Genomic DNA, 15,421 nt, shown 5'->3' with positions numbered 1-15,421 from the left:
GCATTAGAAAATTCGATCCTCAAGTCTCACCTGTAATTTGGTCCTTTAGTACGATCAGGAACCTCCACAGAAGAAACTCAAGTCCACGGCCTCGGAGCCTGCCGCTCTTTGTGTGGCGGGGAACGGAGAATATTACGCTGTGGGTTACCATGGTGACGGCATCAAGCTGCTCAACTTTGAGTCAGGTGTGTGTGTGTGTGTGTGTGTGTGGAAGTCAGGTTTAAAACTCACCACTCTGAATACAGAACAAAAACAATCAAATGAATCACAAGTAAAGGGAGAAAAGGGGGAAATGTTCTCAGGTTCTTGCACAGGAGCAGCGCTGGCGTAGACCGTTAAGTTCATAATCACAGACACGGATTTTGGACGTGCTTGTGTGTCAGCAGGTTAAAGGAACAGTTCACCCAAAATCAGAAAAAGAGAGGATATTTTCTCACTTACCGCCAGTGTAATCTATCCATCCAGACAGTCTCTGTTTGATTCAGATTTTCAGTAGGGCTGGGAAATATATTAACATTATATCCCATATTGTGATTTGAGACTAAATATAGTGTGGGATTTTAGAAATAATAACATCGTAAAATGGCATAAATGTTGCCTTTTCCTGGTTTTAAAGGCTGAATTACAGTGAAGGGTTGCAGTTTTCTGAACTCATCAGACTGCTCCAGCCGTTCTAATATTTGTCTCTCGCTGCTTGATCATAATAACCAAATTACTTGTGATTGTTTATCAAATGCCAGGAGGCACATTAAAAAATACATGCCAGGAGGTATATTAAAAAAAAGATGTACTGTGTAAACAAACACATTATAATTGCAGTTAATGTGATTGTAGGTGAGACGACGTGGGCCACTGAGGACCTGCGGGTGTCCGTTCTGTGCCTGATGTGGCTGACTGTGGAACAGGAGCAGGCGGGTCCGGAGCTGCTGGTGTCGGGTGGAGGAGACAAGAACCTGAGGGTGTGGAGGAGAACGGGAGGGCAGAGCATGCTGGGAGGCCTGGCGCTGATGGGACAGTTTGGGGTGCAGCAAGGCCCCATCCTGGCACTGGCCCAAAACTCCTCCTACCTGGCATCTGCCTCTGGTAAGTCGTCTTACTCATGAGAAGAGAAAAAGACATTTGTAAATTTACAAAGACCTGCTCCTGTGAGGAATGAATTTTGTTCTTGTCGTACTGCTAAAAAGTATCACGCGGTCGACTCATTACATTTCTGTATGCTTCAGATGACTTCACCATCGCTCTGTGGTCAGTGGAAGAGCTGACCCCTGACCCTTGGGTCGACCCCACTGTGGTTTCGATGCTGAGGGGCCACAGCGGCGGGGTCACCTGTCTGGCCTTCAGCCCTGACGGTGGACAGCTCCTGTCTGGTGGAAAAGATCAGGTAGCTAAGTGTGTGTGTGTGTGTGTGTGTGTGTGTGCATGTGCTCTGTACTGTTCCAATAACAGCACCCATCTGATCAACCCACTCAGCTGCACTTTGATTCAGTTTAAAGTTGTTAAATGCTGTGAGATTGTCCTCAGCTGTCTGATTGAAGTTTGTGCTGAAGCTGCAGTCCAGTGTCATGGGCCAAATTGCCGTTCTTAGTGAAATTAACATTTGAAGAGTTCCTTTTCCAAAACTGATAAAAGCCATTCTTAAAATGAATACACCTTTTTCACTGATACTGCTTGGAGTACACACACACACACACACACACACACACACACACACAAAGCATGATTTAGGATAATAAACATTATGCCAGACTAAATAAACATATAAAAAATAGAAACAAATATAAAGTAAATTTTAATAAAATTCAAAAAAGTTTAAAAAGGTTTAATAAATTCAAATGGAGATATTTGTTTTTGCAAATGAACTCTTCATTTATAAAATCCAGTCTTTCTCTGCAATATTGAAGTAGTATAAATTAGTATAAAAAGTCTAAATATTTCAGGTTGTTGATATCTACTGGCGTGCTGATGCTGATATAAATTCCTCTCCCATTGTTCCTGTAAATGTTTTTGAGGAAGGAGGCAGTAACCCAAAAACCGTAATCTTTCAGAAGAAGGCTTTCGATTAAAAGGTTACTGGTTCAAATCCGCAGACTGGCTGGCAGAAACTGGGAAGGGAAAGTGAACTCGATGTTCCTCTGTCTCTGGCACAGTTCAGTTGGTTTTCAGCAAAACGTTTAACCCCCAACTTCTCCAACAGAACTGCTTAGTTGCCATAAAGTAAGACTATTTTTTGCTCCACAGTGTCGGTGTGATTAACGATATGAGTGTGGGGAGTGGGGAGCTGCTGAAAACGGCGTGCAAACTCAGCAAGCTACCATTATATAGCACCTGATTAAAACGGCATTGTTGTAATCATATGTGTGTCTTGTTTTCAGGCCCTGATGGTGTGGGATGTGAGTTCCTCTCCTCCTGCTCTGTCTAAGTCGCTCCCTCACTCTCACAGAGACTGGATCACCGGCTGTGTGTGGACCCCAGACTGTGTGGTGCGTCTCCCTTACATTTTTTCACCAATGTACTTCACTGAATATGTCATTTGCATTGACCTGGATGAGAGATTTCTCCTAATCGTTGCATGTTTTTTTCACTTTAGTGATTAATTAACTGTGTGTTAACCTGTGTGTGTTTGTGTCTGTCTGTCCAGGTGAGCTCTTCAAATGACGGTAGGCTTTGTGTGTGGGACCTGCAGACGGGCCGCAGTCTGAGTGAAATCCCCTGGAGGTCACCTCTCAGCTCTATCTGCTGTCTGGTGAGATTCATCCATCATATTTGTTACTCATTTGTTAATGAGTTAAAGCAAATTGTGCACCAAAATGTAGTCTCTAAAATGTATTGATTGAATAGTTTTGAGAACAGATGCATTCATCAAGTTCTTCGTTACATCTCTGTATCAAGAGAGAAAAAAAGCCTAAGAAGTGAACCATGAGAAAGTAACTTGCTGTGACAGCATGTATGTGACAGTATGAGGCAGCAGGGTTGTGCAGTGGGTGAGGAAACAGATCATAAATTGTAAAGCCCGGGTTCGAGCCCCTGTGACAGCAGCCGTGAGGCCAGCTGAAGTGCCCTTGAGCAAGACACCAAATCCGTACCAGCTCCACAAGCACTGTTTAGACCCAAAAATCATGACGCTAGAACTAAATTCAGTTTTGTTGCTTCCCAGTAAGCAATAAATCCAGTAGGTGGCATTACATATCCACAGATAAGTGGATATACACATACATTGTCATGCATCATCACATCTTCAATATTTACACAGTATTAGATAATTCTGTATATAATGAATCCTACAACAAGCCCATGTGTATCTTGATTGTGTTACATGAACTTTTCACTATATGGGATACAATATCTGCATGATCATTTTGTATTTCTGACTAACCCGTCCCATCATCTTTTGTAAAACAGTGTAAACCAGTAGCAAACTTAGGGCCAGCTTAGAGCACAAACAATACCATATCCATATATCCAGAGAAAGGTTGAGGTGTTTGTGCACAAAAAGAACAGAAAAGGGTTTAATTTTACACAATATTTCATGGTAAAATGTGAGGGAATTTGAGTGTATGCTCCTGTCAATGGATACTTGCTGTTTTGAAAAAGGTTTTGAGGCACTGACTGAACATGCAGGTACCTCGGCCATGAGGACTTCCTCTTTCTTCAGGACATCATAACAGCAGTTTCACCACTAGTCTCATTGTGAGCGCAGATCACAGCCTCCTCCAAAGCAGCTTTCTCAGGCTGACAAGTAGGCGTGTAAACTGTTTACTTTTATGACGACAGCACATTGCGCCATTGGATGTTGTGATTATTTTGGATTCTACACAGAAGTTTGCTGCACATGGGGGTGAATTAAACCGTGACTTGTTGGCACATCTGGCTGAAGGGAGCTAATCCACAGTGCCGCCTGGTACAGCCTGATTTGTCCTGGGGATTGCCATGTAACTGTCTACTGAACCGTCTGTTTTACCACAATGCCACCTATCTTGAGAAAATAATCATGGGGGAGAGGAATGCACCTTACCACACTGACCTGAATTTGCCCCACATGGGTTTGTCTCGCCACATTTGGATTCTGCCTTCTTTGCAGCCAGAAGCCTGGCAGTAACACAGTCTGGCACAGTCACATCCTCATCAGACTGAACAGCAGATTCTGCTGCCTCACTATGAGCCTGGAAAGCAAATAGAAATTTCTGTAATTAGAAATAGTATGGATGAAGAGATTCGCCTGAACAGACAACATATAGTCCACTAAAGCTTTGATAAGCCAAACATTATTTTGCTTTACCATCTGTGGAGGGCCATCCTTGTTCCTTGTACCAACATCCTCATTAATGAGCTTGTCCTTGGAGATGATCATGACCTGCTCAGTGATCCTCTCAGCAGTCTTTATGTACACCTGTACACACACCAGGGGCTCCTCAGGGGTCCTAATAGTGTCGCTGCTGCTGCCAGGCTCATCATGGAGCCGGGCCTCCTGACAGGCTGTTAGACTGTTTGTGTCGGCCTCAACACAGACCTCCTCTCTGACCGTCTGCTTTGCAGCTTCTTTCACCCTCACAACAACATTGTCAGCAGCTGTGGTCAGGGTCACATCCAGGCAGTCGGGCTCTACAGGTGTGGGAGCTGCCTGCTGTTCAAACTCACTGCCGCACTCTGAGGCAACAGCTTCACAATCAGCCTGGAAAACAAGTACAGATTTCTAAAATAATTTAAAAAAAAATGGTTCTTAATAGTTTCACTGTTCGAGTGCCAGCACCACCAGGGTTTGAGGTTATAGGTACACACTATAAATGTACATACTATTTGTATGTATGTATAACATGTACATACTATTTGTATGTACATGTTATATTGTGGAATATAATGTCCATTAGGTCTAATATAATGTTCAAATTTGAACAAATTGAGTTTGCAGTCCACAGACCAATTGGCTATCATCAACATAATATTTGTTCTCATTAGTGTTAGGAGCTATGGAGCATTGACTGAGCAGTCAGGTACCTGGACCTCAAGGACTTCCTGCTCCTGAATGGTGATGGAAAAAGTAACACCTGCACACTTTGCTCCAAACCACAAATTTTTACTTGACTAAGATCAAGTTCAGATCGAAGCGTGCTCTCATAAAATTAGTGTGCAGGCGTTATTGTTTCCTTCCCATTTGATTGCCTTGCATCTACTATATGCAAGGTGCCCTCTTTCTACTCGTAGTAGTGTAATAAGCCACGGGCAGAACTGATGTTGCAATTTTGGTTATAGTTAAATCATTGCTATTGTCTAATCTCAGTGCAGCATCTCTCCTAGCACTACATCATTTAAATGCACCACCCATACAGTGCACCCCCCACTTGTGGGCTAACCCCAGCATGCAAGCATGAAAATATCACCTGAACGGACAAAGCATGTCTCCAGGTCACCACATTACCTATTCATCATAGAGCTGCATGTGACAGTCTTTGTGCACCCACAAAAATAGCTGGTGGTTATTCTCATACAGATTAAGAGGCACAGATTAAGTTCCAGACTTTCTGAAGCACTGAAATAATTCTCGTGGCCAAACTGTCCTTGCTGATGTGTCTGTGTGCAGGGACGGTACGTGGTGGCAGGCTGTGCAGAGGGAGTGCTTCACGTGTGGAAGTGGGAAACGGGTGTAGAAATCAGCCACATCTCTGCCCACCAGCAGCGCATTAACCACTGCTCTGTGCTTCCAGACGCAGGTAAACCCTGATTGACAATAGAGCATACAGAATGACTGACTCATATCTATTTTGATGCCAACACTTTATTTATTTATTTCAAGACAAGAACAAAGAAGTCGTCGCAGAGGACATGATAGTCGCCACTACATCTGATGATGGTACTGTGAAGCTTTGGAGGCCCTTCCAGGTATTTGTGTTGCAGATCTTGGTCAAAGAGTAGCCTATATTATTGTAAAAAAGGAGACAGCCTTTCAGCACTGTAATTTTATTTAGCAGTGGCACTTGTCAGGATAGCCCATCATAATCAAACAAGAGACATTCTCAGTTTTCCTCGCTTTTGTGTTTTCAGCTCAGTTCTGTGATGTTTCTGTGCAGGTCGAGCACTTCAGCACCTTCCAGGGTCACAGCGGTGGGATAAATGGAGTGGTGCTCAAGGAGGGCATCCCAGAATTCCTCAGCATATCTGAAGACTGCTCGTTGAGGTGTTACTTATGGGCAATAGGTAAAAGAGTCTGCCCTCAGCTAATATCAGTAGACTGGAAAATGATCAGCATGGCAGCTTGATCCATTCCATCTTTGTTGGTGTGAGTGCTCCAGATGAGAGTGATAGAGAGTCAGTAGTAGTTCAGCAGTATTAGTTTTAGTTCCTGCACTGAACATCCCTGCAGTTGTCAAAAACAATAAAAATGACTATTTAAAAGTGACAAACATTAATAAACTGACTGCTGGTCTGAATGTGAAACACTTTGAGATTTCTTTTGAAAAATGTAACATTTGAGGATAAGATTGGCTGTTAATTTTGGGATTGGGTGGTGAATTACTTGCAGTTCTTTACATAATATCCCAGTTTTATTTTTCTTTACCTCTTATATAACCTTTGTTTAACTACTAGGGTATAACCAAATTAAAACTGACATCTCTTTTCATTTCCCCTCTATTCCTCCCCTGTATGCAGATAATCCTCCCGACACGAGAGGCCCTGTCACCGCCTTGTGCTTTTCTCAGAGCGACGACCTGCTGCTGGCTGGCTATGAGTCTGGCTTGTTGGAGATATGGCTTCACAACAGGATGGTCAGCCTCAAGCAGGTAAATGAGTGAGGAGTTAACGCACCGGAAAAGAGACTTATACATATAGTATGTGTATGTGTTTGCTAATGTGCAAACTGTGTGTGTGTGTGTGTGTGTGTGTGTGTGTGTGTGTGTGTGTCAGGGCTCTGATAGTGCCGTCACAGCAATCTGCTCCATGCCGGATGGCCAGTTCGCTGTCAGCTACAGGAAGCCCTGCATCCACGTGTGGAAGCTACAGTGGAATCATCAGCACAGCGTCGCAAGGTAAACCTTAAGGCATCTCATGATACGTATCAGGATGCATGGGTCATGATCCCATTTGTATCACAATGCACTGCAGTACTCTGACTGAACATGAATAAACAGAACTTAATACACAACCTGTTGAATAACACTTGGGTAGACTAATAAAATAGAACATTTTACATGATAAATCGTTTGACAAACTGATTCAAAGCAGTTTATTTCAAAGTTATCACAATGCATTTGATGAACAAGACAGGTAGAGGAACATGAGGGGAATGGGCAGATTTGGAAGACACACACACTGGTTTTGGTCTGTGACTGCTGCTCTAGTGCGACATCTAGTGGGGAAAAATGTCATGTAGCTCCTTAAGCACAGTGGACTACAATGTCGATGTCATAAATTAATTAAAATGAAGTGAATAAATTGTACATATTGACACAAGGGACTAGAGAATTGATTCAGTTGATTGAAAAAATATTACCATACTTAGATGTCTTGAAAATTTTTTATCTTATTAATGAATGAATGAATGAATGAATTTATTTTTTGGGCCTATTCATCACCATGCTGATCAGACTGTTGGTCTGTCAACAGTTAGGTGTGGATGTATCTCAAAAAATATATCTCAAAATGAATTTGATGGATCACCATGGAATTTGCTTTTGGTTAGAGGGTGAAACTTGGCCATTTTAGTGACCCAATGACCATCCACAGGTCCTGTGGGGCATCTGTGTTAATATAAACACTCGTCGTTGTTGTTGTTGTTGTTTTTGGTTTTTTTTTTTATTTACACCAATCTGTTGTATAGTATAACAGCTCATCAGCCTGTTCATGAGGCGCTGTGGTCATTATCTTCTACTTCTGTTATTATTGTCCCCACCCAGTGAAATCGGAGGGGGGAATATAAATCTGTGTGATTGTCTGTTCATCGGTGGCATAACTTCCAGCTGGATGCTCAGATTACAACAAACTTTTTTGGGAAGGTTGGCCATAGAGCAAAGAGAGAGGTGTCTAACTTTTTGCGCCTCCTATTTGAAAGGAGGTGGAGTAATGGATGTGGCATAACACAAAAAGGGTCACTTGAAAAAAATATACCAAAATGTCCTGCGCAGTCTGGTTCGGATGGCTTTCAACTCTTTGCAGCCCTAGAAATTTTCTCAGCTCAAAAAAAAAAAAAGAAAGAAAGCAAAACAAACAAAACAAAACACTTTGTTTGTATAAATGCTCTGACTTATTTTTGTAAAACTGTGATTATGAGTGATCATTACTGTCAATAACAGGGATTAATATAGTTAGTAGAAAATCTGCACACTATCAAAATGTAAAAGCAGATTTCTTATGCAAGACATGAGTCCATTTTGGTCATCTTTCTTCGCATGGCTGACTCAAACATTTGCATCTCTCACTCTCTGCAGTTTGGGATAAAATTGTCTCATATTTCACTGACTCAGACTTCATATTTCACAAAACAAATCTCATCCTCATTTTTGACAGTGTACCATTTTCAGAGCTTTGACATCACATAAAGTATGGCACATCTTTTCATACACACCAAGCCATTTTTGCCCATTTTACTTGCCTTGTGCTTGCAGCCTGGTGAAAGTGTCCACATACACAGCGCAGGCTCCAGTGATGCACCTCTGCTACTGCTCCGTCCTGATCGGAGCGTCTGACAGCGGAACCATATATGACGTCACAGTCAACAATGAGAACGACTGGAGACACATAATCAGCAAGTACAGCAACATAACAACTTCCTTGACTGTGTTTTTATGGGGTCATAATTCAGGTCCATTATGAATCTACATATTTATGTATAATGCACATTATGAATCAGGGTTGGAGGTCAATATCATTTTAATTTAGTGTATTCAGGAAGTTCGTCCTCTCTTACAAGGTCATAAAAACTCAATATTTAATGAAACTTAAAAATTTTCTGCATTTTTCAATGAGTGGGCAGTCATGTAGAAACGATGTTTTGAATGTTTTGTCTTTTGGGGCTGAGCAAGAGTTAAAACCTGTGCTTGGCTATCAGGGAAGAACAAATCCTTTAAGGGATCATTGTGATTTTGATTTGTATTTGTTGTATTTTTTTCTACAAAGAGGTTTTTTATGAGCTACTTCTTCTTATCTTGCGTGTAGCTCTTATTTATTTTTTACTGTCAGTGCAAATGCAAGCAAATGATGAAACAACACATGAAAAGTATAAGTGAATGAACATCTTAATGCCATGTATGTGTGTTTCTGTCGTTCTTGCAGCTGGACCCACAGTGTGCGAATTCTGGGGATGATCCGTAACGATGAGAAAAGCATGTGGCTGGTGGGCGAGACCGAGGGAACGATTCACCTCGGCTTCACCGTGAGTTTTTATTTGCCAAAACAAATTACCTTCTCTGAACGCTTAAGATATGCTGATATTTAAACAGTAAAAATGCCTGTTGTTGCACTCAGGTTTGCACAGATCACACTGTAATGTCAGGTGGTTATTGTTGGGGAAAACAAAATGCTACATGTACCTGCACTAATTTATAAGGACAACCAGAATATAAAATCTCTAAAGACACAGACACGGGCGAGTAAAGTGAGATTTAGGGTGAGCATCAGAGAAAAGTGCATCTTATGGTTGATGAGTTGAGAGTTTCTGTCCATAGGAGAAATTTATAGTTTTGTAAACAACGAGATTTTTATTCTGAATTGCAGTCAATGTCTGTTTAAGAGAAACAAACAAACAGAAAAGTGCTCTGTGGGGAAATTACGATCAGGTGAATGCCGAAAGTCATGGCAGTACCACAGAACAGGATACAGATAGAAATACAGCAAATTAAAAATATATGGATTAGAATACAGTTTGAAGTAATATTACCTGCTGTACTTTCTGTTGTTTGAAAGTGTGTTAGTAGTTAGAAATCTTTTTTTAAAAATTCAAAAATTGTTGCTTTATGAAATTTGCCATGAAAAAAATATGCAGTGTCTGAATTTAAATGCAAAAAAAAAAAAAAAAAAAAGTATCTGCATTGGCAAATGTGATTTTAAAATATATTTCCAAGGTAAAGGTAAAGATAATTTCATTTAGCTTTTTGAGGGTTCACAGTGCATGAAGAGATTTGGGATTGCTGCACTTTTCATTTTGCAAAATCAAATTAAATGTCTCTGTAGTCAGCTGATGTGTGACTTAATGACAAAGGACAAATGTGAATCCTTAGGCTACACCACTGATCTGAGCCACCCTTATAATTTATGTCTCTATTTAAAAGGGAGCCAAAAATCAAAGGGAATGTCTTTATTTAACTAACTTTCATTTTTGCCAATTTCCTTTATCCAATTAAAATGACCTCTCCTCTGTCCAGTTTTCCATGGGCTCCAAAACCGGCCTCCACTCGGGGTTCAGCTCCGTGCTGCTGGAGAGGGACCAGCCGGAGGGGAAGGGCAGCTTGATAACAGCCGTCACCGTGGACAAAGGTACAAACAGGAGGACACCACTGCTACTGCAGGTGGCACTACTAGGAGGAGCACTACTACTACTTCAACTACTAATAAACCACCACTCCCGTGATATTATGTCTTCTAGTCAACAGTAATAGTTTTATAGATCTGTAGTAACAGTAATACACTTTTGTAATGCCAATCAAGATACTGACTCTTACATGTGATAATATTTGTGTAAAAAAAAGGTGTACAAATACAGAGCTTGAAATATCTAGACTGTAAGAACCAATGATATAAGGTATAAAAGCAAATAAGGTAAGGACAGGTAAATAAAGCAAGACACAAAAATCACAAACAGAAGTGTCTGAGTGGTGGTGATTAGTAAGAAAGTTGCAGTCAGTGAAACAAAAAGGGGAAACACTGAAACATGAAGGAACAGGAGGAAAGAAATTCGAGCATTTTCAGCAGTTTTTACCAAGTTACATACTGTGTCAAACATCTAAAATTTAGACTTATGAAGAGAATACTGTCTCTCACAAAATAAAATAACGACTGACGTGTTGTTACAGAGTTTGTGGTGTGTGGAGACGTGAAGGGCAACATGTGGTTCAACCAGCCTCCAGAACTTTCTTCATGGAGCAACAGAAAGCCTGTAAGATCCTCCACACTCTCCATAATCATCATCTGGAAGAAGAAAAGAATAGCACAGTGTCTATTTTTACATGGCAGATTAATATAAAGGCTGTTTGAATGGACCTTTTCTGTTACTTTCCTAAGCACTTTTGTAAAAAATATTGCCATTTGCTTTAGTCCACTTGAACGAGCAAGGTTTACCGCCTCAGCTAGTGTGAGATCAGATGTCCAGTGATAGAAGGCAGCCTGTCTTGATGAAAACCTCTTCTGTCCGAAGTGTCATGTTTTCTGTCTCTAAGAAGATAAAAAAACCTGTCTTTTTATTTTTATCTTGACCATGGTAAGTTTTTGAGTTTATGCAATGTGTCTTGTAAAGTGTTTCTCAATCCCAAGCTGTCACTGAGCCTTTCAGCCCCATAGAGGACCGTGCAATCCTTCAGCTGAAGAAAAAAAAAAAAACATAAAAAATATAACAATGTATTTAGAATGTAAGAAGTTTAGAAATTTGATGTTGTAATACTAATTTTCTGGCCCTTGTTGCATCAATTTGTATGCAATCACTATGACCCAGGTCTGTACTTTGTGATATTTTTGTTGATGATGATGATGATGATGGTGGTGGATGTTTGGTTCGCAGGCCCACAGTGGCAGGATCAGCGCTCTGAGAGTCACGAGCAGCACCATCGTCTCAGCTTCCTATGACAGGACAGTGAAGCTGTGGGACAGGAGCACCAAGAAACAGGTGGAGCAGTCATTCAGATAAAAGAGAGGGGAAAAAAAGGGATAGTTCACTCATTTTATTTCAGTTAACCCCCAGCTGTTATGTCGGCAGCAGTGGTTCTGTTTTCCTCTTGTTACTGAGTGCTGGATATTGACGATATGCTCCTGATGCTAACCCCCTGACTATCATTCTTAAAAATAACCACCTCCACCACTGAGATAAATTTATTTTTGTAGTATTCAACATGTAGCAGCAGCCACCACAGAGAAGGATGCAGATTGCTTGAGTTTGCTGTTTTTTTGTTTGTTTGTTTGTTTGTTTGTTTGTTTGTTTGTTTTCTGAAGACATGTAAGCATGTTGGAGAACAAAACAACAACTTTCTCTGGAGTACTAAAAGATAGATGGCAAGTAGTGTTGTCTAGTTTCTTCTTTATTGCACACATTTACACATTTCACATAGCTCTTAGGTCAACTTTTTTTGCACCATTTTGGGCGGTCAAAATTCTGCTACACATCATCAAACTCAAACTTTGACTTTAGCGGACTATGTTCAACAATTTCATTCAGGCGGCTGTTTTTATAAAGGTCAGCTGGGGGGGGAGGGAGGCTAATGGTTAGTATTTGGAGCGCCCATCCAGTATCCAGCACTCTGTAACAATGAGAGGAAGATAACACCACCATTGTCCAACACAAAAGCAAGAGCAATTTAAAAAAAAAAAAAAAAAAAAAAATGGGTGAGCTATCCCTTTATAAGTTGACAGTAAACAGACTGTTCTTTTATGCAGGGAGCTCACAGGTTTGCTCCTTATGTGTAGTTTGTTCTCTTTCACTCTATTGCAGTGTGTATTGTGGCCATAAATAGTTTTTTCTCTGATTTTTTTTTTTTTGAGTCAAGCCTCTGTTGTTTGCCAATGGGATTCAGGCATCCGCTCGAATAATCCACCCTGCTTCGTTTTAAATATGGCAGTGACATCTTAGAACAAAATAACCCAACGCCGTCTGAGTTACTTCCAGTACCGGACAGTTTCTCGACCTCATGCACTAAGGACACATGGCCTGAGGTGTGGGAGAGTTTGCACGGTGTTCACTACAGAGGACACACTGTCAGACAGACTCTGCCTCTTCTCCGGAGGTACGTCGCCGTCTTGCTTTTGTCCTCGCTATATTTAAAAGAAGCGGGGTGGAAAACTCGAGTGGATGCCGAATCTCATTGGCAGACAAGGGAAGTGTGGCCGGTGTGCGGCTTGAACATTTAATGAGAGAAAAAAACAATATATCTTGCAGATTGCCACAGTATGTCTGTCTCTCTGTATATCCCTGATTCTTCATTTCTGTCATTTTTTTCATGCTCCTTTAACTTTCACTGTCTGTCATCTTTTGTGCATCAATCTGTGTGCATTCTCTTTGACTCTCTCTCTCTCTCACTCTCCAGGTGGGCATGTTTGTGTGTGAAGGTCCAGTGCTGCTCTTAGAGGTGAACCAGCAACACCCCACCCAGCTGGTTTGCGGCGATGGACTGGGAAAACTCTACTTCCTCTCCTGGAAAGAATAATCCTGCTCAATCTTGCATCGTATACACCCACAGGCACATAAAACTTCAAAGATTCAAAGCTTTACTTATCGAAGTTGGTCTTGTGATATCACTCACAGTCAATATGCAAAACACATGCTGGAATCTGTTGGGATTCATTTACAATACAAGCATTTACAGTAACACTAAAGCTCTGTGCTGTGTCTGATTAAAAACCTATTGCTCTTCAACGTGTACGCTCACACTTAATAATCTCATTGTAATCTCTGAATACGTTTACATGTGCCTTTTAATCTGGACGGGAAGAAACTTGTAGGAATGACACTCAAAATAATTGTTACAGCATTGTGAAAGCTGATTTTTGTTGCGACTGTTATTTTATTTTATTTTATTTTATTTTTAATTCTCCTGTTCATGCTTGTTCTTGTGTAAAGAAATCAAAATATCGGCTCATTAAGTACTTTGGTAATGATTTAATGGGGAATCTTATGTTTACCAGTAACCTTTGCTTTGGCATTAAATGAAGTTGCAAAAATAGTGACTTTGCTTATGTTTTTTATTCTTTTTTTTTTTTCTTTTATACACCAATAGGAAATGTACGGTGAGTAATACAGTGTTTTTTTAGGCTGCACATACTATTTCAGATGCAGATGATGGGCTACAGGCTGTTTGTTATGTTTGTTTTTTTCCATAATGCAGTGAAAAAGACTGATACTTAGAATGGTATGACTTTAAATGGTATGACTATAAATGAGGTTTAAAAATGTTAGCAATATAATTGTTACTGTGTCAGCTGATTTAAAAATACATACAGTGTAATTATTTTGATTGTTTTATTCTTTTATAGTTAGTTCATATTTAAAGATATCTGGAAAATAGGGTAATGAAGCACTTCTGGTGAGAATAAATAGCAATCTTGACCTTTGATCAATGACATTTGCTTTAAAAAATAAATAAAAATAAAATAGCATTTTTCTCTTTTTTTTTTTTTTCAATTTAAAAAATATACACCTACATTATCAGAAAGATTGATTGATAGATAATCTTATCTGTGCCAGAATGTCAGAAAACTACTGTTTAAAGTCAATTTAATACAATTTTTGGGTGAACGATGACTTAGTTTGCATTATTAAACCCATAAACTGTAAATCCCCACCAATCTGGTTCTTCAAACAGATTAAAACAAATGCAGAAGTAGTCGTACTGAACCCATGGCAAATACACTAGGAAAGATCAAAGCCACAGGTAAACACAGCTTATCATTTAATGGTTTTACAACTTTGCTCTCTGTATTGAATTGCCTCTGACAAGTTGATTATTACCCAAATTCAATAGCAATCAGACAAACAATCAATAAAACTACAAACCGTTCTACACACAATTTTAGATTCACTGATTATGAATCATGGTGGGAAAGTAACTATCACACGATAATGTTTGATATACTTAATTGTTTTTTATTTCTCTGCTTGCACTTTTAAATTCAATACATTAGAGTGAGCATGACCTCAGTGAAAAGATAAAGATGGATTAGGCTATCTTGTCAAAACAGTACAGAGAAAAAAAAAACAAATTTATGAGGAAAAACTCTAAAATTCTGAGATTATATATTGGAAAACAACCAAATCTCCAGAGTTAAAAGAATGGGTAAACATCATGATAAAAACAGCTTCACATGAGGTTATGCTGAACGAGGTAAGTAACAAAAACAAAAATAAACCTCCAGATCGGGATCTCTTTTGGACGTGTATCACTTAAACTGTAGTATGATTGATGTCTCTGAATTGTACTCAACATTATCATATATAATGCTGATACTCTTTCTAGTCATGTTGTTGCTATTGTTATTGACGTGACCTTCATATTACTGTTATTGTTTAGTATCTTTTATTTTTGTTTCCTATGCTGATGCTGTCATGTTAGAAACAACAAGAGTTGTCTCACAATGTGATTCACTGTGCTGTCATACACCAAAGGAAAAAGTAATAAAAACTTGGAGGTTATAGTCACAAATTTGCGAGCAAAACCTCAGAAATTCTCTGAGATTAAAAATTAAATTAGCTTGTTGTTTTCTCCTGGATACGCTCAAATCAATGACTCTTCAAAGT

At 39.9% G+C, this 15,421-nt stretch overlaps 1 protein-coding gene across 1 annotated transcript in view; it reads left to right on the top strand.

Moving 5' to 3' along the window:
* Positions 1–13,850, top strand: part of tep1 (telomerase-associated protein 1) — a 39,576-nt gene extending 25,726 nt beyond the window's left edge. The window contains exons 41-56 of the mRNA XM_030074973.1: positions 50–185; positions 835–1,083; positions 1,224–1,381; positions 2,373–2,480; positions 2,639–2,743; positions 5,576–5,705; positions 5,789–5,874; positions 6,063–6,189; positions 6,643–6,773; positions 6,898–7,019; positions 8,595–8,738; positions 9,262–9,361; positions 10,350–10,461; positions 10,998–11,080; positions 11,699–11,803; positions 13,215–13,850. Coding sequence (XP_029930833.1) covers positions 50–185; positions 835–1,083; positions 1,224–1,381; positions 2,373–2,480; positions 2,639–2,743; positions 5,576–5,705; positions 5,789–5,874; positions 6,063–6,189; positions 6,643–6,773; positions 6,898–7,019; positions 8,595–8,738; positions 9,262–9,361; positions 10,350–10,461; positions 10,998–11,080; positions 11,699–11,803; positions 13,215–13,334 — 2,016 coding nt within the window. The 3' untranslated portion in view covers positions 13,335–13,850. The remainder of the gene's footprint in view (positions 1–49; positions 186–834; positions 1,084–1,223; positions 1,382–2,372; positions 2,481–2,638; positions 2,744–5,575; positions 5,706–5,788; positions 5,875–6,062; positions 6,190–6,642; positions 6,774–6,897; positions 7,020–8,594; positions 8,739–9,261; positions 9,362–10,349; positions 10,462–10,997; positions 11,081–11,698; positions 11,804–13,214) is intronic.
* Positions 13,851–15,421: the final 1,571 nt, after the last annotated feature.

This window comes from Myripristis murdjan, chromosome 17 (genome assembly GCF_902150065.1).
Source record: "Myripristis murdjan chromosome 17, fMyrMur1.1, whole genome shotgun sequence".
NCBI classification, from domain to species: Eukaryota; Metazoa; Chordata; class Actinopteri; order Holocentriformes; family Holocentridae; genus Myripristis; species Myripristis murdjan.
Note: the sequence above shows the minus strand (reverse complement) of the source record. Positions and strands in the feature narration are given on the sequence as shown.